This window comes from Apis mellifera, linkage group LG10 (genome assembly GCF_003254395.2).
Source record: "Apis mellifera strain DH4 linkage group LG10, Amel_HAv3.1, whole genome shotgun sequence".
NCBI lineage: Eukaryota > Metazoa > Arthropoda > Insecta > Hymenoptera > Apidae > Apis > Apis mellifera.
The window spans coordinates 4479455-4502410 of record NC_037647.1 but is presented as its reverse complement, the minus strand read 5'-3'; the positions used below and the strand labels follow the sequence as shown (position 1 = coordinate 4502410).

Here is a 22956-nt window from a genome sequence, read left to right as displayed (position 1 = left end):
AGATTTAGTTTTTTAATATTATTATTTATTGTATTTTATTGTAATTTATTGTATTCTACGTAAATGATAAAATGCGTGCGTTTTAGATTTAAGTTCTAGTTTTAAGTGTATTATAAGATAGATTTAAGATTTAATTTTAAGATTTAGAATAAGTTAATTTAAGATTTCATCGATGGATGACGTTGGACGACGTTGGATCATGATAATCAGCATACTATGTAGATTTTAATTTTTTTATTATAATTTGTTATTTTTATTAATTCAATGTAAATCATAAGATGCGAGCGTTTTAGATTTAAGTTCTAGTTTTAAATATAATATTATTTTAGGATAGATTTAAGATTTAGTATTAAGATTTAGAATAAGTTAATTTAGAAGACTTCATCGATGGACAACGTTGAACAACGTTGGACGACGTTGGACGACGTTGGATCACGATAATCAACATATGATATACATTTTAATTTTTTTATTATAATTTCTTATATTTGATATAAATCACAAGATGCATGCATCTTAAATTTAAGTTGTAATTTTTTGCATAATGTAAAATAGATGTAAGATAAATATAAGATTTAGTATTAAGTCTAGAATAAGTTAGTTTAAGTGTTCATCGATGGACGACGTTGGACGACGATGGATAATTTTTTTAACAATTGTATCATGTATTTCTTTTCTACGTTTCAGATTTAATTTATAGATAATTAATTGTATTGTAATTTTATTGTATTGTAATCTTATTGTATTGTAATATTATTGTATTGTAATTTTATTGTATTAATAAATTTGTTCAATAAATTCAACTTGATGGGTCTCGATGCGTAGTCACCTCCCCGTGGGTGAGACCCGGTAATTGACATCGCTTTTCATATTTTTCATTTAATAAAATATCTTGAATTGAATTGTAAATTTTTTCGAAAAGCGATGGCAAGCCAAGAACTACGCATACCTTCACTCTAGTCGAAAATATGATTACTGTATATTTTGATTAGTTATCAATGGACTAGACTGAAGGTACTAATAATATCTGAACAAGGATATTCTCGTCAATCTTTGGTTGTTTTTAATTTTTTAATTTTTTTAAATGTGATCAGAATGTCCTTGATACAGATATTAGTTAATTAATGAATTCATTATAATATATTTCATGTAAATTGAAGATGCGCGCGTCTTAGCTTTAAGTGTAATATTTTTTACGATAGATTTAAGATTTAGTATTAAGACTTAGATTTTAATATTTTTATTATAATTTGTTATACTCGATGTACATGATAAGATGCATCTTATTATTTAGGACCTAGCTTTAAGTATGGTATAAGAATAATATAAGATAGGCTTAAGATTTAATATTAAGATTTATTAATTTTAATGTATTCATTGTAATTTATTATATTTCGATAGGATGCGTGCGTTTTAGATGTAAGGCCTAGTTTTAAGTATAATATTTTAAGATAGATTTAAGATTTAGTATTAAGACTTAGATTTTAATATTTTTATTGTTACACTCGATGTAAATGATAAGTTGCATGCATCTTACATTTAGGACAATTTTTAAGATATAATATGTAAACGTAATATATAAGGTAGCTTTAAGATTTAGTTTTCTAATATTATTATTTATTGTATTTTATTTTAATTTATTGTATTCTACGTAAATGATAAAATGCGTGCGTTTTAGATTTAAGTTCTAGTTTTAAGTGTATTATAAGATAGATTTAAGATTTAGTTTTAAGATTTAGAATAAGTTAATTTAAGATTTCATCGATGGACGACGTTGGACGACGTTGGATCATGATAATCAACATATGACATACATTTTAATTTTTTTATTATAATTTGTTATTTTTATTAATTCAATGTAAATTATAAGATGCGAGCATTTTAGATTTAAGTTCTAGTTTTAAGTATAATATTTTTTTAGGATAGATTTAAGATTTAGTATTAGGATTTAGAATAAGTTAATTTAAGATTTCGTCGATGGACATCGATGGACATCGATGGACGACGTTGGACGATGTTGGATCATCAGCATACAATGTAAATTTTAATTTTTTTATTATAATTTCTTATATTCGATGTAAATCATAAGATGCATGCATCTTAGATTTAAGTCTTAGTTTTTTGCATAATGTAAAATAGATGTAAGATAGATATAAGATTTAGTATTAAGGTCTAGAATAAGGTAGAGTTAAGAGTTCATCGATGAACAACGTTGGACGACGATGTTTAAGTATTTTAACAATTATATCATATATTTCTTTTCTACGTTTAAGATTTAATTTATAGATAATTAATTGTATTGTAATTTTATTGTATTGTAATTTTATTATATTAATAAATTTGTTCATAATAAATTCAACCTGATGGGTCTCGATGCGTAGTCACCTCCTCGTCGGTGAGACCCGGTAATTGGCATCGCTTTCCAAAATCATATTTCACAAAATTTATTATTTTTCATTAAAGTTTTCGAAATATTTTAAGCTTAAAAATATGAAATATATTTCATGAATGATAGTGTATGGAAAGCGATGGCAAGCTAAGAACTACGCAAATCTGCAGTCCAGTGTAAACTTTGCATAATTCATTTAATTATTTTGACTTTTAATTTTTAATTGTTTAAACTGGACTGCAGATATTAGAATAAGTTTATTGTAATAAGTGCGTTTCCATCCGTATCAAGATATACTCCATAATTTAAAGCGAAAACTAAAAATTTTTAATTTTTTTTACTCCTTTTTTATATTCTCGTTTTTCGTTTTCATTTCGAGTTTTTATTCGTATAATTATTGCAATCGTTTGTTACTTTCTTCCTCAAAATATCCTTTTAGTTATTTTATATTTTCGTCTTCTCTTTCGTCACTTATTTCAAGTCAATCTCCTGTCATGCAACAGTGGTCGAAATCGTTGGGCCGGTGCTCTACTTCCGGTGGCCAGTTGAGGGTCCGCGCTCTAATCGATTGGTACCTTGGTACTCGATTAGAGTTAGGTCTTGTGGTGGAACGTCGTCTTTGTAATCCGGCTCAGGTGGTCAAGGATTTACTCCTTGTTCCTTCCTGTGTCGTTGGGACATAAGATGTTTGGCTATTAGGCCGCTGTCGTAACCCTCGATTGGTCACGACTGGCAAGTATCATCTGTCCATCGATTTTCGTAAATCCATTGATGTAAGTCGTGATATGAGAGCGACAGATAAGGGTTGATTTTTCATCGATCACGTATCTTAAGTTCTTCTTCAAATGCTTATCATTTTCTTAGCCTGCATTTAGTTGCTTTTTTAACTTTTTAAGTTTCCTCTTTTTTTTGTGTGTTTAGTATGAATGATTAGCATCTTCTTCCTCAATTTATCCTTTTAGTTATTTTATATTTTTTTCTTCTCTTTCGTCGCTTATTTCAAATCAATCTCCTGTCATGCAACAGTGGTAGAAGTCGTTGGATCGGTGCTCTACTTCCGGTGGCCAGTTAAGGGTCCGCGCTCTAATCGATTGGTACCTTGGTACTCGATTAGAGTTCGGCCTCGTGGTCGAATGTCGTACTTGTAATTCGACTCCGGTGGTCAGGGATTTATCCTTGCTCCTTCCTGTGTCGTCAGAACGTAAATCATTCTTCTGCGAGGCCAGTGTCGTAACCCTTGATTGGTCACGACTGGCAAGTATCATCCGTCCATCGATTTTCGTAAATCCATTGATGTAAGTCGTGATATGAGAACGACAAAGAGGGTTGATTTCTTCTTTTAATGTATTCTTCTTATTATTTTCTTGATCTCCATTTATAGTTGCTTTTTGAATATTCTTTCTTTTTTTATTGATGTTTTATTTATTATAAATGATTTAGTATAAATGATTTTGAATATTTCTTTTTTTCGCTTTAAGTTAGACGAGAGTATTCTTGATACGGATAATATTAATAGAAATATTATGTATTGTAAATTATAAATTTAAGATTTTAAGTTATAGATTAGGTCATTATCATGGTTGGACGACGTGGGACGACGATGGACGACGATGGACGACGATGGACGACGTGGGACCTAATCTTTAATTTTATTCTATATTTCTTATAATTAATGCAAGCGTTTTAGATATAATATAATATAAAGGGAAAAATGTAAAAGATTTTTGTAAAAATTTTTGTAAAAATTTATTGCATGTTTATTGCATGTTTATTGCATGTTTATTGCATGTTTATTGCATGTTTATTGCATGTTTATTGCATGTTTATTTATTTTTATTTTTTATGTATTTTATTGTTAATTTTATTGTTTTATTTTTATAATTTATGTAATTAATCTTTATTTTATGTTTCAGATTTGTTTAATTTTTATATAATATTTTTCTTATGTATTTTTTATTTATTAATTTTAGGTCTCGATGTATAATCATCTCTTCTTTTTTTCGTGACTTTTTTCTCATGAATCATCATGAAAAAATTGTAAGTGTTCATCGGACTGATGCTCAACTTACGGTGGTCAGTCGAAAGTCCGCGCTCTGATCGATTGATATCTTTGGATATTTGATCAGAGATAGGTCCTATGTTGAATGTCGTCTTCGGTAATTCGATTTCAGTGGTATTAGAATGATTTTTAGTTCCTTCCTGTGAGTCGTTAGGACTATGTCTTGGTAATTTCGACTCCGGTGGTCCTGAAATGATTTCTAGTTCCTTCTCGTGGTCGTTGTGGACTCTGTGCATTCAGCTACTAGGCCACTATCGTAACTCTCTGCTGATCAACATGGTTATCATTTGTTTGATGACTCTTGTAAATCAACTATTGTAGAATTTAGATTTTCTTACACTATTTTTTTATTCTGTCAATAACTTTTTTTCGTTTGAAATAAAACGTGAATATCCTTAATATCAGTGATACCAATAGGATGTATGACTCTTTGATTTAGTATTATCATTAGGTTTATTATATTAAGATAGATTTAGTCTCATCGTTGGACATTGTAAAAAATATAAAAAAAATGCTGTAAAGATTATTGTCAAATTTTATTGTATAATAATTCAAATGATTATTTTATTTTATGTATTTGTGATTAATATTTCTTTTACATTTCAGATTTATTTTATTTTTATATATTTCTAATTTGTTCAATTTAATGATTAATTTTTAATGTTTTTTTTTTTTTAGGTTTAGGTGGGTCTCGATGCGTAGTCACCTCCTCGTCGGTGAGACCCGGTAATTGGCATCGCTTTCCAAAATCGTAAATCACAAAATTTATTTCATTAATGTTTTTGAAATATTTTAAATTTAAAAATATCAAATATATTTCATCAATAATAGTCTGTGGAAAGCGATGGCAAGCTAAGAACTACGCACACCTTCACTCTAGTCTAAAATATGATTGCTTTCAATTATTTTGATTAATTATCAATGGACTAGACTGAAGGTACTAATAAAAATCTGAACAAGGATATTCTGGTTAATCCTTTCTTGTTTCTCAATTTTTAACAAATTGAGCAACGTTATCTCCTTCCACTTTTTTCAAATAATATCAGAATATCTTTGATACAGATATTAGTTATTCTAGTGTACTCATTGTAATATATTATAATGAATTCGATATAAATAAGATGCGTTTTAGATTTAAGTCCTAGTTTTAAATATAATATAAGATAGATTTAAGTTTTAGTATTAAGGTTTAGATTCTAATATTTTTATTATAATTTATTTTATTGTATGTAAATGACAAGGTGCGCGTATCTTACATTTAAGTTCTAGTTTTAAGTATAATATTTTTTAGGATAGATTTAAGATTTAGTATTAAGACTTAGATTTTAATATTTTTATCGTAATTTGTTATACTCGATGTAAATAATAAGATGCATCTTACATTTAGGATCTAGCTTTAAGTATAGTATAAGAATAATATAAGGTAGGCTTTAGTATTAAGATTTAGTATTAAGATTTATTAATTTTAATGTATTCATTGTAATTTATTGTATTTCGATAGGATGCGTGCGTTTTAGATATAAGTCCTAGTTTTAAGTATGATATTTTTTAGGATAGATTTAAGATTTAGTAATAAGATATAGGTTCTAATATTTTTATTACAATTTATTAGACTCGATGTAAATGATAAGATGCATCTTATTATTTAGGACCTAGCTTTAAGTATAATATGTAAACGTATGATATAAGATAGCTTTAAGATTTAGTTTTTTAATATTATTTATTATAATTTATTGTATTTTACGTAAATGATAAAATGCGTGCGTTTTAGATTTAAGTTCTAGTTTTAAGTGTATTATAAGATAGATTTAAGATTTAGTTTTAAGATTTAGAATAAGTTAATTTAAGAGTTCATCGATGGACGACGATGGACGACGATGGACGACGATGGACGACGATGGACGACGATGGACGACGATGGACGACGATGGACGACGATGGACGACGATGGACGACGATGGACGACGATGGACGACGTTGGACGACGTTGGACGGCGACGATGGACGGCGACGATGGACGGCGACGATGGACGGCGACGATGGACGGCGTTGATGGACGGCGTTGATGGACGGCGTTGATGGACGGCGTTGATGGACGGCGTTGATGGACGGCGTTGATGGACGGCGTTGATGGACGGCGTTGATGGACGGCGTTGATGGACGGCGTTGATGGACGGCGACGATGGACGGCGACGATGGACGGCGACGATGGACGGCGACGATGGACGGCGACGATGGACGGCGACGATGGACGGCGACGATGGACGGCGACGATGGACGGCGACGATGGACGGCGACGATGGACGGCGACGATGGACGGCGACGATGGACGGCGACGATGGACGGCGACGATGGACGGCGACGATGGACGGCGTTGATGGACGGCGACGATGGACGGCGACGATGGACGGCGACGATGGACGGCGACGATGGACGGCGACGATGGACGGCGACGATGGACGGCGACGATGGACGGCGTTGATGGACGGCGACGATGGACGGCGTTGATGGACGGCGACGATGGACGGCGACGATGGACGGCGTTGATGGACGACGTTGGTGGACGACGTTGGTGGACGACGTTGGTGGACGACGTTGGTGGACGACGTTGGTGGACGACGTTGGACGAAGATGAACGACGTTGAACAACGCTGGACGACAATGATCGACAATGGATGACAATGGATGACAATGGACGTCGTTGGATCACGATATTTAACATAGGACACAGATTTCAATTTCTTTTTTGTAATTTTTTATATTCGGTGTATCGATAGACGTCGATGGAAATCCAAGAGCAACGTTGGACATCGTTGGATCACGATATTCAACATAGGACACAGATTTCAATTTCTCTTTTGTAATTTCTTATATTTGATTTATTAATGGACATCGTTGGATCACGACATTCAACATAGGACACAGATTTCAATTTCTTTTTTGTAATTTCTTATATTTGATTTATTAATGGACATCGTTGGATCACGACTTTCAACATAGGACACAGATTTCAATTTCTTTTTTGTAATTTCTTATATTTGATTTATTAATGGACATCGTTGGATCACGTCATTCAACATAGGACACAGATTTCAATTTCTTTTTTGTAATTTCTTATATTTGATTTATTAATGGACATCGTTGGATCACGATATTCAACAGATTTCAATTTCTTTTTTGTAATTTCTTATATTTGATTTATTAATGGACATCGTTGGATCACGACATTCAACATAGGACAAGGATTTCAATTTCTTTTTTGTAATTTCTTATATTTGATTTATTAATGGACATCGTTGGATCACGACATTCAACATAGGACACAGATTTCAATTTCTTTTTTGTAATTTCTTATATTTGATTTATTAATGGACATCGTTGGATCACGATATTCAACATAGGACACAGATTTCAATTTCTTTTTTACAATTTTTTATGTTCGATGTAACGATAGACATCGATGGAAATCAAAGAGCAACGTTGGACGACATTGGATCACGATAATCAGCATACGACGTAGATTTTAATTTTTTTATTATAATTTCCTATATTCGATGTAAATCATAAGATGCATGCATCTTAGATTTAAGTCGTAGTTTTTTACATAATGTAAAATAGATGTAAGATAGATAAGATTTAGTATTAAGATCTAGAATAAGTTACTTTAAGAATTCATCGATGGACAATGTTGGACGACTGGATAATTTTTTTATCAATTGTATTATATTTTTCTTCTATTTAATTTATAAATAATTAATTGTATTGTAAATTTATGGTATTGTAATTTTATTGTATTGTAATTTTATTGTATTGTAATTTTATTGTATTAATAAATTTGTTCAATAAATTCAACCTGATGGGTCTCGATGCGTAGTCACCTCCTCGTCGGTGAGACCCGGTAATTGGCATCGCTTTCCAAAATCGTATATCACAAAATTTATTTCATTAATGTCTCTGAAATATTTTAAATTTAAAAATATCAAATATATTTCATCAATGATAGTCTGTGGAAAGCGATGGCAAGCTAAGAACTACGCACACCTTCACTCTAGTCTAAAATATGATTGCTTTCAATTATTTTGATTAATTATCAATGGACTAGACTGAAGGTATTAATAAAAATCTGAACAAAGATATTCTGGTTAATCCTTTCTTGTTTCTCAATTTTTAACAAATTGAGCAACGTTATCTCCTTCCACTTTTTTCAAATAATATCAGAATATCTTTGATACAGATATTAGTTATTCTAGTGTACTCATTGTAATATATTATAATGAATTCGATATAAATAAGATGCGTTTTAGATTTAAGTCCTAGTTTTAAGTATAATATAAGATAGATTTAAGTTTTAGTATTAAGGTTTAGATTGTAATATTTTTATTATAATTTATTTTATTGTATGTAAATGACAAGATGCGCGTATCTTACATTTAAGTTCTAGTTTTAAGTATAATATTTTTTAGGATAGATTTAAGATTTAGTATTAAGACTTAGATTTTAATATTTTTATCGTAATTTGCTATACTCGATGTAAATAATAAGATGCATCTTACATTTAGGATCTAGCTTTAAGTATAGTATAAGAATAATATAAGGTAGGCTTTAGTATTAAGATTTAGTATTAAGATTTATTAATTTTAATGTATTCATTGTAATTTATTGTATTTCGATAGGATGCGTGCGTTTTAGATATAAGTCCTAGTTTTAAGTATGATATTTTTTAGGATAGATTTAAGAGTTAGTAATAAAATATAAGTTCTAATATTTTTATTACAATTTATTAGACTCGATGTAAATGATAAGATGCATCTTATTATTTAGGACCTAGCTTTAAGTATAATATGTAAACGTATGATATAAGATAGCTTTAAGATTTAGTTTTTTAATATTATTTATTATAATTTATTGTATTTTACGTAAATGATAAAATGCGTGCGTTTTAGATCTAAGTTCTAGTTTTAAATGTATTATAAGATAGATTTAAGATTTAGTTTTAAGATTTAGAATAAGTTAATTTAAGAGTTCATCGATGGACGACGATGGACGACGATGGACGACGATGGACGACGATGGACGACGATGGACGACGATGGACGACGATGGACGACGATGGACGACGATGGACGACGATGGACGACGATGGACGACGATGGACGACGATGGACGACGATGGACGACGATGGACGACGATGGACGACGATGGACGACGATGGACGACGATGGACGACGATGAACGACGATGGAGGACGTTGGAGGACGTTGGAGGACGATGGAAGACGTTGGAGGACGATGGACGACGTTGGAGGACGATGGACGACGTTGGACGACGTTGGACGACGACGATGGACGACGACGATGGACGACGACGATGGACGGCGACGATGGACGGCGACGATGGACGACGACGATGGACGGCGACGATGGACGACGACGATGGACGGCGACGATGGACGGCGACGATGGACGGCGACGATGGACGGCGACGATGGACGACGACGATGGACGGCGACGATGGACGGCGACGATGGACGGCGACGATGGACGGCAACGATGGACGGCAACGGTGGACGGCAACGATGGACGACGTTGGTGGACGGCAACGATGGACGACGTTGGTGGACGGCGACGATGGACGGCGACGATGGACGGCGTTGATGGACGACGTTGGTGGACGACGTTGGTGGACGACGTTGGTGGACGACGTTGGTGGACGACGTTGGACGAAGATGAACGACGTTGAACAACGCTGGACGACAATGGTCGACAATGAATGACAATGGACGTCGTTGGATCACAATATTCAACATAGGACATAGATTTCAATTTCTTTTTTGTAATTTTTTATATGGTTTTTATTCGGTGTATCGATAGACGTCGATGGAAATCCAAGAGCAACGTTGGACAATGTTGGATCACGATATTCAACGTAGGACACAGATTTCAATTTCTTTTTTGTAATTTTTTATATTCGATGTATCGATAGACGTCGATGGAAATCCAAGAGCAACGTTGGACATCGTTGGATCACGATATTCAACATAGGACACAGATTTCAATTTCTTTTTTGTAATTTGTTATATTTGATTTATTAATGGACATCGTTGGATCACGACTTTCAACATAGGACACAGATTTCAATTTCTTTTTTGTAATTTCTTATATTTGATTTATTAATGGACATCGTTGGATCACAACATTCAACATAGGACACAGATTTCAATTTCTTTTTTGTAATTTCTTACATTTGATTTATTAATGGACATCGTTGGATCACGATATTCAACAGATTTCAATTTCTTTTTTGTAATTTCTTATATTTGATTTATTAATGGACATCGTTGGATCACGATATTCAACAGATTTCAATTTCTTTTTTGTAATTTCTTACATTTGATTTATTAATGGACATCGTTGGATCACGATATTCAACAGATTTCAATTTCTTTTTTGTAATTTCTTATATTTGATTTATTAATGGACATCGTTGGATCACGACTTTCAACATAGGACACAGATTTCAATTTCTTTTTTGTAATTTCTTATATTTGATTTATTAATGGACATCGTTGGATCACGACATTCAACATAGGACACAGATTTCAATTTCTTTTTTGTAATTTCTTACATTTGATTTATTAATGGACATCGTTGGATCACGACATTCAACATAGGACACAGATTTCAATTTCTTTTTTGTAATTTCTTACATTTGATTTATTAATGGACATCGTTGGATCACGACATTCAACATAGGACACAGATTTCAATTTCTTTTTTGTAATTTCTTACATTTGATTTATTAATGGACATCGTTGGATCACGACATTCAACATAGGACACAGATTTCAATTTCTTTTTTGCAATTTTTTATGTTCGATGTATCGATAGACATCGATGGAAATCAAAGAGCAACGTTGGACGATGTTGGACCACGATAATCAGCATACGACGTAGATTTTAATTTTTTTATTATAATTTCCTATATTCGATGTAAATCATAAGATGCATGCATCTTAGATTTAAGTCGTAGTTTTTTGCATAATGTAAAACAGATGTAAGATAGATATAAGATTTAGTATTAAGATCTAGAATAAGATAGAATTAAGAGTTCATCGATGGACAACGTTGGACGACTGGATAATTTTGTTACCAATTGTATTATATTTTTCTTCTATTTAATTTATAAATAATTAATTGTATTGTAATTTTATGGTATTGTAATTTTATTGTATTGTAATTTTATTGTATTGTAATTTTATTGTATTGTAATTTTATTGTATTAATAAATTTGTTCAATAAATTCAACCTGATGGGTCTCGATGCGTAGTCACCTCCCCGTGGGTGAGACCCGGTAATTGGCATCGCTTTTCATATTTTTTATTTAAAGAAATATCTTGAATTGAATTGGAAATTTTTTCGAAAAGCGATGGCAAGCCAAGAACTACGCACACCTTCACTCTAGTCGAAAATATAATTGCTGTACATTATTTTGATTAGTTATCAATGGACTAGACTGAAGGTACTAATAATATCTGAACAGGGATATTCTGGTCAATCCTTGCTTGTTTTTATATTATTTTTTCATTTTTCTAAATTAGACCAGAATATCTTTGATACAGATATTAGTTAATTAATGAATTCATTATAATATATTTCATGTAAATGAAAGATGCGCGCATCTTAGAATTAAGTGTAATATTTTTTAGGATAGATTTAAGATTTAGTATTAAGACTTAGATTTTAATGTTTTTAGTGTAATTTGTTATACTCGATGTAAATGATAAGATGCATCTTACATTTAGGATCTAGCTGTAAGTATAATATAAGTATAATATAAGGTAGGCTTAAGATTTAATATTAAGATTTATTAATTTTAATATATTCATTGTAAGTTATTATATTTCGATAAGATGCGTGCGTTTTAGATGTAAGTCCTAGTTTTAAGTATGATATTTTTTAGGATAGATTTAAGTTTTAGTATTAAGATTTAGAATAAGTTAATTTAAGACTTCATTGATGTACATTGATCGTTTTAAGTATAATATTTTTTTAAGATAGATTTAAGATTTAGTATTAAGGCTTAGATTTGAATATTTTTATTGTTACACTCGATGTAAATGATAAGTTGCATGCATCTTACATTTAGGACAACCTAGCTTTAAGTATAGTATAAGTATATTATAAGGTAGGCTTAAGATTTAGTATTAAGATTTAGAATAAGTTAATTTTAGTTTTAGAATAAGTTAATATAGAATAATAATTTAGAATAAGTTAATTGAAGTTTTCATCGATGGACATCGTTGGACGACGTTGGACGACGTTGGACGACGTTGGACGACGTTGGATCACGATAATCAACATATGACATACATTTTAATTTTTTTATTATAATTTATTATTTTTATTAATTCAATGTAAATTATAAGATGCGAGCATTTTAGATTTACGTTCTAGTTTTAAGTATAATATTTTTTTAGGATAGATTTAAGATTTAGTATTAGGATTTAGAATAAGTTAATTTAAGATTTCGTCGATGGACATCGATGGACATCGATGGACGACGTTGGACGACGTTGGATCATCAGCATACGATGTAAATTTTAATTTTTTTATTATAATTTCTTATATTCGATGTAAATCATAAGATGCATGCATCTTAGATTTAAGTCTTAGTTTTTTGCATAATGTAAAATAGATGTAAGATAGATATAAGATTTAGTATTAAGGTCTAGAATAAAGTAGAGTTAAGAGTTCATCGATGGACAACGTTGGACGACGATGGATAATTTTTTTAACAATTATATCATATATTTCTTTTCTACGTTTAAGATTTAATTTATAGATAATTAATTGTATTGTAATTTTATTGTATTGTAATCTTATTGTATTGTAATATTATTGTATTGTAATTTTATTATATTAATAAATTTGTTCAATAAATTCAACTTGATGGGTCTCGATGTGTAGTCACCTCCCCGTGGGTGAGACCCGGTAATTGGCATCGCTTTTCATATTTTTTATTTAAAGAAATACCTTGAATTGAATTGGAAATTTTTTCGAAAAGCGATGGCAAGCCAAGAACTACGCACATCTTCAGTCTAGTCGAAAATATAATTGCTGTACATTATTTTGATTGATTATCAATGGATTAGACCGAAGGTACTCAAAAATCTGAACAAGGATATTCTGGTCAATCCTTGCTTGTTTTTATATTATTTTTTAATTTTTCTAAATGAGACCAGAATATCTTTGACACTGATATTAGTTAGTTACTGTATTCGTTATAATACATTCGATGTAAAAAGATGCGCGCATCTTAGCTTTAAGTGTAATATTTTTTAGGATAGATTTAAGATTTAGTAATAAGAATTAGATTTTAATATTTTTATCGTAATTTGTTATACTCGATGTAAATGATAAGATGCATCTTACATTTAGGACCTAACTTTAAGTATAGTATAAGTATAATATAAGGTAGGCTTTAGTATTAAGATTTAGTATTAAGATTTATTAATTTTAATGTATTCATTGTAATTTATTGTATTTCGATAGGATGCGTGCGTTTTAGATGTAAGGCCTAGTTTTAAGTATAACATTTTTTTAAGATAGATTTAAGATTTAGTATTAAGACTTAGATTTTAATATTTTTATTGTTACACTCGATGTAAATGATAAGTTGCATGCATCTTACATTTAGGACAATCTAGCTTTAAGATATAATATGTAAATGTATGATATAAAGTAGCTTTAAGGTTTAGTTTTTTAATATTATTATTTATTGTAATTTATTGTAATTTATTGTATTCTACGTAAATGATAAAATGCGTGCATTTTAGATTTAAGTTCTAGTTTTAAGTGTATTATAAGATAGATTTAAGATTTAGTTTTAAGATTTAGAATAAGTTAATTTAAGATTTCATCGATGGACGACGTTGGACGACGTTGGATCATAATAATCAGCATACAATGTATTTTAATTCTTTTATTATAATTTGTTATTTTTATTAATTCAATGTAAATCATAAGATGCGAACGTTTTAGATTTAAGTTCTAGTTTTAAGTATAACATTATTTTAGGATAGATTTAAGATTTAGTATTAAGATTTAGAATAAGTTAATTTAGAAGATTTCATCGATGGACATCGATGGACGACATTGGACGACGTTGGATCACCAGCATACGACGTAAATTTTAATTTTTTTATTATAATTTCTTATATTCGATTTAAATCATAAGATACATGCACCTTAGATTTAAGTCCTACTTTTTACATAATGTAAAATAGATGTAAGATAGATGTAAGATTTAATATTAAATCTAGAATAAGTTAGTTTAAGTATTCATCGTTGGACGACGATGGATAATTTTTTGTACGATTGTATCGTATTTCTTTTGTATGTTTAAGTTTTAATTTATAAATTAATTAATTGTATTGTAATTTTATTGTATTAATAAATTTGTTCAATAAATTCAACCTGATGGGTCTCGATGCGTAGTCACCTCCTCGTGGTGGGACCCGGTAATTGGCATCGCTTTTCATATTTTTCATTTAAAAAAATATCTTGAATTGCATTCAAAATTTTTTGAAAAGCGATGCCAAGCTAAGAACTTCGCACATCTTCAATTTTATCTAAAATATGATTGCTTTAAATTATTTTGAGCAATTTTCTTGGATTAGATTGAAGATACTAATAAAATATGGACAAAGATATTCTGGTTAATTTTTTGTTTTTATATTTTTTTTTTTATATGAAACTAAAATATCTTTGATACAGATATTTATTAGTTAGTATATTTATTGTGTAATACGCTACTTTCGATGTGAAGATCTGCATATCTTAGATTTAAGTTCTTGTTTTGAATATAATATAAGATTTCGAATTAGAATTTGGAATAAGTTAATTTAAGGTATCATCAATGGACATCAATGGACATCAATAGACATCAATAGACATCAATGGACATCAATGGACATCAATGGACATCGATGGACAACGTTGAACCATGTCGTTGCATCACGGTAATCAACATAAAAAATAGTTGAGAGAATAGAAAAATTGAACTTTGTATTAGCAGAACATTATATGGTAGGTTTCTCGAAAACTTATTCCAAGATTTCAAATAGTTTCTCGGTAAGTACATTCAATTCTTGGAATGTCTATTATTCTTGGAAATGTGATCAAATTTTGAGAATCTTTGTATTTCTTGGAATTTTCCAAATGACACAAAAGGAAGAAATAGTGAAGCAGAAACTTGACTTTGTATTAGAAGAACATGAAATGATAGGAGGTCTCTCGAGAACTTATTCTAAGAATTCCAACAATTAATTTTTATCATTAATTATAATTATTAATATTTTAAAAGTACAAAATTGTTTATTTACGGTATCCTTTAAATTGTTTTGTAAATGTTTCCTTTCAAAAGATTCAGCAGATGGTGCCATAGATTAATTCTCATTCAAGAGATAGTGCTGAATATCAGTTCTAAAGAAGAATTGAATATCAGCGCCGTCTCTTGAATGATTTTAAAAAATGTTTCCTTTTAAGAAAATTCTAGCAATAATATCATGAATCAATTGCTATTTTATTTTACCCTACATTCAAAGAGATATCTTGGCATTTAAGAGATAATTATGAGTATTATTACTCTATCTCTAATCTATTCTTATTCTTCGTCTATTTTTTCTGAATTATATTTGTTTTTAAAATATACAGAATATATATGCTCAAGAAATAATGCTTATATATGATTAATCTATTAATTTTTTTTTTAGAAATTAGAAAATTTAATATTGCATAGATAAAGTTTGGAAGTGTATCGTTAACAGTATAGGTTGCTCTCTGTAAATCTAGAGAGATTTTGTAGATTAAAAAATGCCAAAATATTATAATTTTTAATATTTTACCAATTATAATTCCTGTATTTTTTAAGTACTTTGAAAATATTAGTAATAACTTAATAATTTATTAACTTTTATCCGTTTAAATAATTTTTTATAATATTGAACTTTGTCCTTGACAATTCAGCCTTCAAAGTCTCGTTTAGGCATCTGTTGTGGAAAATTTAGAATAATCGGTCACGAAATTTGTACGCAAGACCGAGATGCAATCGACAAAACGTGCCTTGGTAACGCACAATATCGCGATTCGTCTATTTCTGCAACCGTATCAGGCATCAGTTGGACACGCACGACGAATAGGTGCGGGTCACTGCATTGACAGCCGTGGGTAAAAAAACCTAACCTCTACGATTCGCGTTTAATTCGCGCGCGTGCACGCCGATTACGTTTTATAATTAAATCCAGGTTCGTCTCGTTTTCGAAAGGGGCTCGTGGCAATTTGGTTGCTGTCTAAAACACTGGACGTGGCTGTAATTGGAATGTCCACATGAAGCTGATGAAGTTTTTGCTTCGTTACTTTCCACCAGGTAAGCCAACCGAGCGGCATGAATTTTTTTTACGGAAATTAACGTGTGTCACCAACACCTCAAAAATGAAGTATCTCTTTGTAACTTTCTTCTTCGTTTTACAGGCCTCGCCTTGGAGTATACTCAAGGTGGAGATATCAAGACGAAAATGATCGATCTTCTGGATTTGTCTGCCGAGTAATTAAACTCCTTTCTTTTTTTTTTAAACTTGATATACTTTCATTCTTTCGTTAATATATAATAGAAATGCTACTGTCATCTCATAAAATTTTATAACATACAATTCCTTACTAATGCAATCAAAAAATTTCTCTTAATCTCCCTGCAAACTTGTTTTCCTTTATTAGATATATATTTAAAAAAAAAATCTCAATAACTTGAAACGCGATTACGATCGAAAAAGAAGAGGAAACGTTAGAGTGTCGCATACAACAACAATTAAGCTTGTTGAATTATTTAAAAAAAAAAAAAAAAAAAAGAAAGAGCGCACGTAGGTGTATAATTACTTGGCGGCAAGTAGACTAGTGGAGTGTACGTGTCGTTTTGCAGAACGGACATAAGAGCATTAGCGGAGAGCATAAAAGCGGCCGAGCCTGTAATAACCGAAAGTGTAATGGAGCAGTTAGTGGAGACCCTGCAGAAGCTGCAAGCCAAAGTTTGCGATACAAACCCTAAACGTTACTACAAATACAAGACCTTGCAGACCCATCTTCTGCCCCTCACGAATATCGCGTTCGATAAACTAGGTAAAAGGTACTCCCGATTAAGATTGCCCCACCACAATTCTACATTCTAATTATCATGAAATAATGTAAGGGTAAATCAGAAATGGATGGACGAAGCTATATTTTTAAATTATTTCAGGCTTTGAAATCTCGATATTTAATAGTTGTATACATATTGAAAATTATTTATTCTGTGAATGAAATGATAGAAGTAATAGCATTTTAAAAAGTTGCACTATAAAAATATTTATAGAATTATCTAATCTTACAATGCCTAGGTAACTTAAGAAGGACTTAAAGAAGATCCAAGAGACTGGTAACGGTAAAAGTTTATTGCAAAAGTAACTCGTGAACATTCATGATGCTCTATGTTCATATTACCTATTTCATTCTTAAAATGAGCGGGATAAGCTTCTAAAGTTTAACCATCTATTTCAGAATTACCGTCTACATTCCCCTGAAAAGTTTTTACAAAGAGAATAATAACTCCTTTATCATCTGGGATTGTGGAAATGTATCTTTAACAAAGTTTCTTGCAAATTAGTTAACTGTTTCCATCGTTAATTTTTGATGAAAACAGAAACACTTTTTATTTATTTGGTAATTTAAGAAAAATTATTTATGATTCGAGACAATTTCAGACGATAAAAGAATTATTGATTAAATATAATTTACATTTGAAATTTAAATAGAAAAATTATTTAAAAATTAATAACTTGATGACATAATCTATAAATATATTCTCACAATTTATATTAAAATTTGTTGATAGATGCTTGACAGGCAGCTATGACAGAACGTGTAAAGTTTGGGACATTGACAGTGGAACGGAGCTTCTTACTCTCGAAGGCCATAAGAATGTGGTCTACACCGTGTCCTTCAACAACCCAATTTCGTACGTCTCGTTTAACCATTGCTCTTACGATTCATTTGCCGTCGACCGGAAACGAGGATATAATCTTTCTCGTGCACTCTTTGCCGATGAAATATCTCTATCTAGAGTCTCTTTGCGCACAACAGAACGTCTCGAAACACTTCATATTATTTTATAACAAGAAAATCGAGATAAAATATTTTTTGTTTAAATGATTTCTTTTCGTAATGAAGAAGGATTCTCGATTTTAAATTATTTAATTGTTGCTATTAATAATTTTTTTTTTTATATGATTTTTAGAGACAAAATCGTAACGGGTTCCTTCGACAAAACCGCAAAAATTTGGTGTTCTCGAACGGGTCACTGCACGACAACTATGAGGGGTCACAATGCTGAAGTAGTTGTCGCCAAATTCTCGCCAATTTATACGAAGATTGCAACTGGATCTTTAGACATGACGTCAAGAATATTTGACATAACAACAGGTATCTATTTTATTTAACATCATTATTCAATAATATGAATTTTGCATAAAATTTAATTAAAAATTATCCATTATCCATTTTATTTAATTCCATGTTACATCTTTCGTTACGCTTTTCTCTAAAATTGTAGAAATATAGCATTTTTCACTCTCAATATTTTATAAAACTCGAGTTAAATTCGAACGATGAATCTTTAAACGGTGAGACTCGAGGATATGGATTTTTTAAAATAAAATAAGAATTCGTTTAACAGGTGAGGAATTAGGGATATTGAGAGGTCACACTGCAGAAATAATCGCTTTACACTTCAATAACGATGGAAATCAAATAATAACGGGTTCATTCGACGGCACTGTCAGTATTTGGGATACAAGGATTCTCACGTGAGTTTATTTCCAATCATTCCAAATATACATACCTTTTTTCAATCTTGAAAATTAAAAATAATAATTAAAAAAATCCTAAAAAGAAGAAAGTTTTTAATATACTTTATACATTTTTTATTTCCTCGTTACTTATTCCCTACTTACTTTTTTCCCAGTCGCGTATGCGTGTTGATCGGCCATCGATCCGAATTATCGAACTGCATTTACAACTTCGATTGCTCGTTGATCGCCTCGTCGTCGATGGATAAAACGGCCAAAGTGTGGGACACGAAAATGAACTCGTGCCTGGTCACATTTCGAGGACACGATGACGAGGTCCTGGACCTGACCTTCGACAACAATGGGAAAAAGTTGGCCACTGCGAGCAGCGACACCACGGCCAGAGTTTGGGATGTGAGCACCAATTTCAAGCAGCTGGCCTTGATGAAGGGTCATCGAGAAGAGGTTTCCAAAGGTGATTCGACCATCCTGTTACATATAATTGCAAATTTATTATTAGAAAAACTTGATCATCTTATGAATATCTTAATTTTTATCTTAGTTTTTATTGATAGGAAAAAGTAGATAGAATAATGCAGATATAAGTTGATGTTGAATAGTCTTTTTTTTTAAAGAATTCTAAATTCTTTTTCTTCTTCTTTTTTTAATTGATTTATTTTAAATAACAAACTATTGAAAACATACAGCAGAATACAGTTTGTACAAAATAATTTAGAAAGATTTCTTTTCTCCTTTTTTTAATTGATTTATTTTAAATAACAAACTATTGAAAACATAGAGCAAAATAATTTGTACAAAATAATTTAGAAAGATTATTAATAAAAAGATAAAGGATATAAATGGAAATGAATAATTTGAGAGAGGAAATATTTAATAGAAAATAATGGAGAAAATTGATGACAGTGTGTTTCAGCCCAAATAGTCAACATTTATTGACATCATCTTTGGACAGAACGTCGAAATTGTGGTCTTTGGAAAATGGATGCTGCATACAGACGTTAGATGGTCACACAGACGACGTGTTCAGTTGTGCATTTTCTTATAATGGCGATACCATTATCACAGCGAGTAAAGATAACACTTGCATGATTTGGAGATGACTCGATTGGTTTCAGGTGTGCCCTTAGCTCTTACTTGTCATTTTGTTCATTGTTTATGTCGTATATTTTTATGCACTTTAAAATGTTATTCATTCTTTTTTATTCATTTTAAGGTTGAATACTTTCTTAAATGTTTTTTAATTGAAATAAAAGTATTTTTTTTTAAATATAATTTGAATTTATCAAATCTATAGCAAAAGTTGTACAAGAGGAATCCTAACATTTTTGTAAGTGATTTTTAAATAATTTGAGATTCAAATAGAAATAAGTAATGCGGATGTAAGGAAAAAGAGAGAAGAAATATCTACACAAAACATTCAATCACATAAATTAATCATAAATTACAGTAGATAGTAAAAGCACTATTGCTTGAAACAAAATTATTTGTAATTAAATTCTATATTCAAATCTAAATTTTAAATATTTTAAATAAACAGTTTATACAAATTAGTATCTATTTGGAATATCTTATGATTTATTATCCAATTGTAATATTCTTAGCATAAAATAAATGTAATTCTCGAAACTCAACAACGTTACAAATTGTAATAGGTATTATTCCAGTGTTTCTCAAAGATGGCCATTATCATCTTTCATCGACTTTAAAAATCTTTATTCCAAAATAATTACACTGGCATATTTTAAAAAGATGTCAGAACAGATGTTGTTTATTCATTCAAGAGGAATAAAATGCAATCGAATCAACACGAGAATAATCTTTTTTGCAAAAAGAGGATTGCAGCCAAGAAGGAAGTTGAGAAACACTGTGCACAATGTTTATTTTACGCGTAATGTCCTAATATCCGCAATCCAATTGTAAATAACAAAATGAGCTTAATTGTACGGAATGCAATATCTCCGCGAGTGAATTGTTTGGAGAGCGCAATTATTCACACAATTTCTAAATATATTAAATGAAACGTACGTTACGAGGTGTAACGAGGAGATGGTATTTGTTAGCAAAACGGGTTTCCATCAAAACCCAGAGAAACCCACCGGCGTCGTTTTATATAACTCACGCAGCAGAATACTTGTGGCGGGACGTTTAATTAAAAGTCGCACCCTTTAAAGAGGTGGTGTTGCACACCCGTTGCATTGCACGGCAATTAAAACAATATCGCGTTCTAAAAATTGCGTAACTCTACACAGTCAGCATTATCAAGAGCGATTAAGTGGCGGGTTAAGGAGACGATTATAATAATTTTTCGAAACGAACACTCGTTCGTGATCCTCGTTCCAACAACGAACGCTTGGCTGTTTCTTCTTCCGTTATGGATATATAATTTTGGATATTCAATTTTTTTTGCAGCTAGGAAGAAACTGACTGAGAGTTTTCAAAAATTTCGAAGAGAGTTTCTTGATGGATAAATAATAAAGTACAGTTATCCAATTCGGATATAATTATAATTCATTAATAATTCATAGAGTTGAGTTTCAATCTTCGATGGAAAGTTTGTGAAAAGGATGAATCAGGAATGAATGTTAATTTTGATATTCGTAATATTTTTTTATCTGTGAATGAACAAGGGAAAGATTTTGAAAATACGATACGAAATCCTGCGTTTTGGAGATGGTATTCTCCAAGTTTTTGCTGTATTGAATATACGTGTCGTTTCTAAAATAATTTATCATTTAATTTGTATGTGAAGTGAGCAAGAATTATTCATAATTGGAGATAATTCAGATCTGGATGAAATTTATATCAAATGATAATTTGCAAATAATTATATCAATTAATGTTAATCGTTATTCGATAAATAACGATGATGTTCTTTCAAAAAATTAGAGGCAAAACGGATATTTGGAATTGTTTAAGAAAATTTCGAAATAATATTTAGAAAGAAGAATGTATGAATAATTCATATCGTGAAACGACAGTTTATTGTACGAGAAAGATTAGGATGTTTCCAAAATGATATTAAAAATTAATTTTCGAGCAATTTGATTTAATTGCGGAACGAGATGAAAAAGATATATGTTAATAATTGCGAAATAAAGATTCAATTTAAATTTCCTACGTGAAATTAATACGTACATGAATTGTGATTTATATTTGGTTTAATTTATATTCAAAATGAATGTGTATATTGTCGTTATTAATAGGAATTTATTAAAGCTTATTATCGTTTAATATCGGTATGAAATGTGTAATAAATTCAGATATATATTGATTTGAGGGAAATTTGCGAGATATTTACGAAGATAAAGGTGTGTATATGCGCGTAATTTTTCAAAAATTGTGATTGACGAAATAAATATTTACGCGTTGATCCCTGTTATTTATTGATTTCGAATGTATTCATGGAAAAACTTTTTAAAAAAATGTTTAAATATCGTGCACGTTTTAAAAAGATTGTATGGAAGAGCACAAAAAAGGATTGTATCAAACGAGAAGAAAACAATAGAATGCGGAAAGAATTGTACGAACTTCTAATATTATTGTCAAGATTTAGAAAATAATAAAATAAAAAATTATAAATAAATCAATCTAGGAATATATTATTACAACAA

At 30.6% G+C, this 22956-nt stretch overlaps 1 protein-coding gene and 1 long non-coding RNA gene across 9 annotated transcripts in view; one reads left to right on the top strand and one right to left on the bottom strand.

Annotated features, from left to right (window-relative positions):
• The first annotated feature begins 14962 nt into the window (after positions 1 to 14962).
• On the top strand, positions 14963 to 22832 carry LOC411414 (dynein assembly factor with WDR repeat domains 1). Of its 8 annotated transcripts, XM_026443506.1 has the most exons (10): positions 14963 to 15469; positions 16546 to 16672; positions 16774 to 16875; positions 16980 to 17052; positions 17425 to 17628; positions 18373 to 18495; positions 18775 to 18959; positions 19213 to 19342; positions 19501 to 19799; positions 20249 to 22832. In XM_026443506.1, the coding sequence occupies exons 3-10, from the start codon at positions 16836 to 16838 to the stop codon at positions 20443 to 20445; spliced, it is 1251 nt and encodes a 416-aa protein (XP_026299291.1). In that variant the 5' UTR covers positions 14963 to 15469; positions 16546 to 16672; positions 16774 to 16835; the 3' UTR covers positions 20446 to 22832. The 8 variants fall into 8 exon arrangements, with proteins under 8 accessions (XP_026299291.1, XP_026299292.1, XP_026299290.1 ...); XM_026443507.1 differs by lacking the exon at positions 16546 to 16672; XM_026443505.1 differs by lacking the exon at positions 14963 to 15469 and having other exon boundaries at positions 16244 to 16648.
• The window catches only part of LOC100577407, a 48997-nt gene continuing 45063 nt past the window's right edge, over positions 19023 to 22956 (bottom strand). Inside the window, exons 5-6 of the long non-coding RNA XR_001704396.2 lie at positions 19490 to 19813; positions 19023 to 19420 (exon numbers count right to left, since the gene is read on the bottom strand). This is a non-coding gene — a long non-coding RNA (uncharacterized LOC100577407). The remainder of the gene's footprint in view (positions 19421 to 19489; positions 19814 to 22956) is intronic.

What these genes read in the sequence shown, in the direction of transcription:
- LOC411414 (XM_026443507.1), top strand. Translation starts at nt 16,836, where the DNA reads ATGAAGCTGATGAAGTTTTTGCTTCGTTACTTTCCACCAG. An exon ending in TTCGATAAACTAGGTAAAAG is followed by an intron (nt 17,629 to 18,372) that starts GTACTCCCGATT and finishes ATTTGTTGATAG; the next exon opens with ATGCTTGACAGGCAGCTATG. An exon ending in TGGGATACAAGGATTCTCAC is followed by an intron (nt 19,343 to 19,500) that starts GTGAGTTTATTT and finishes CTTTTTTCCCAG; the next exon opens with TCGCGTATGCGTGTTGATCG.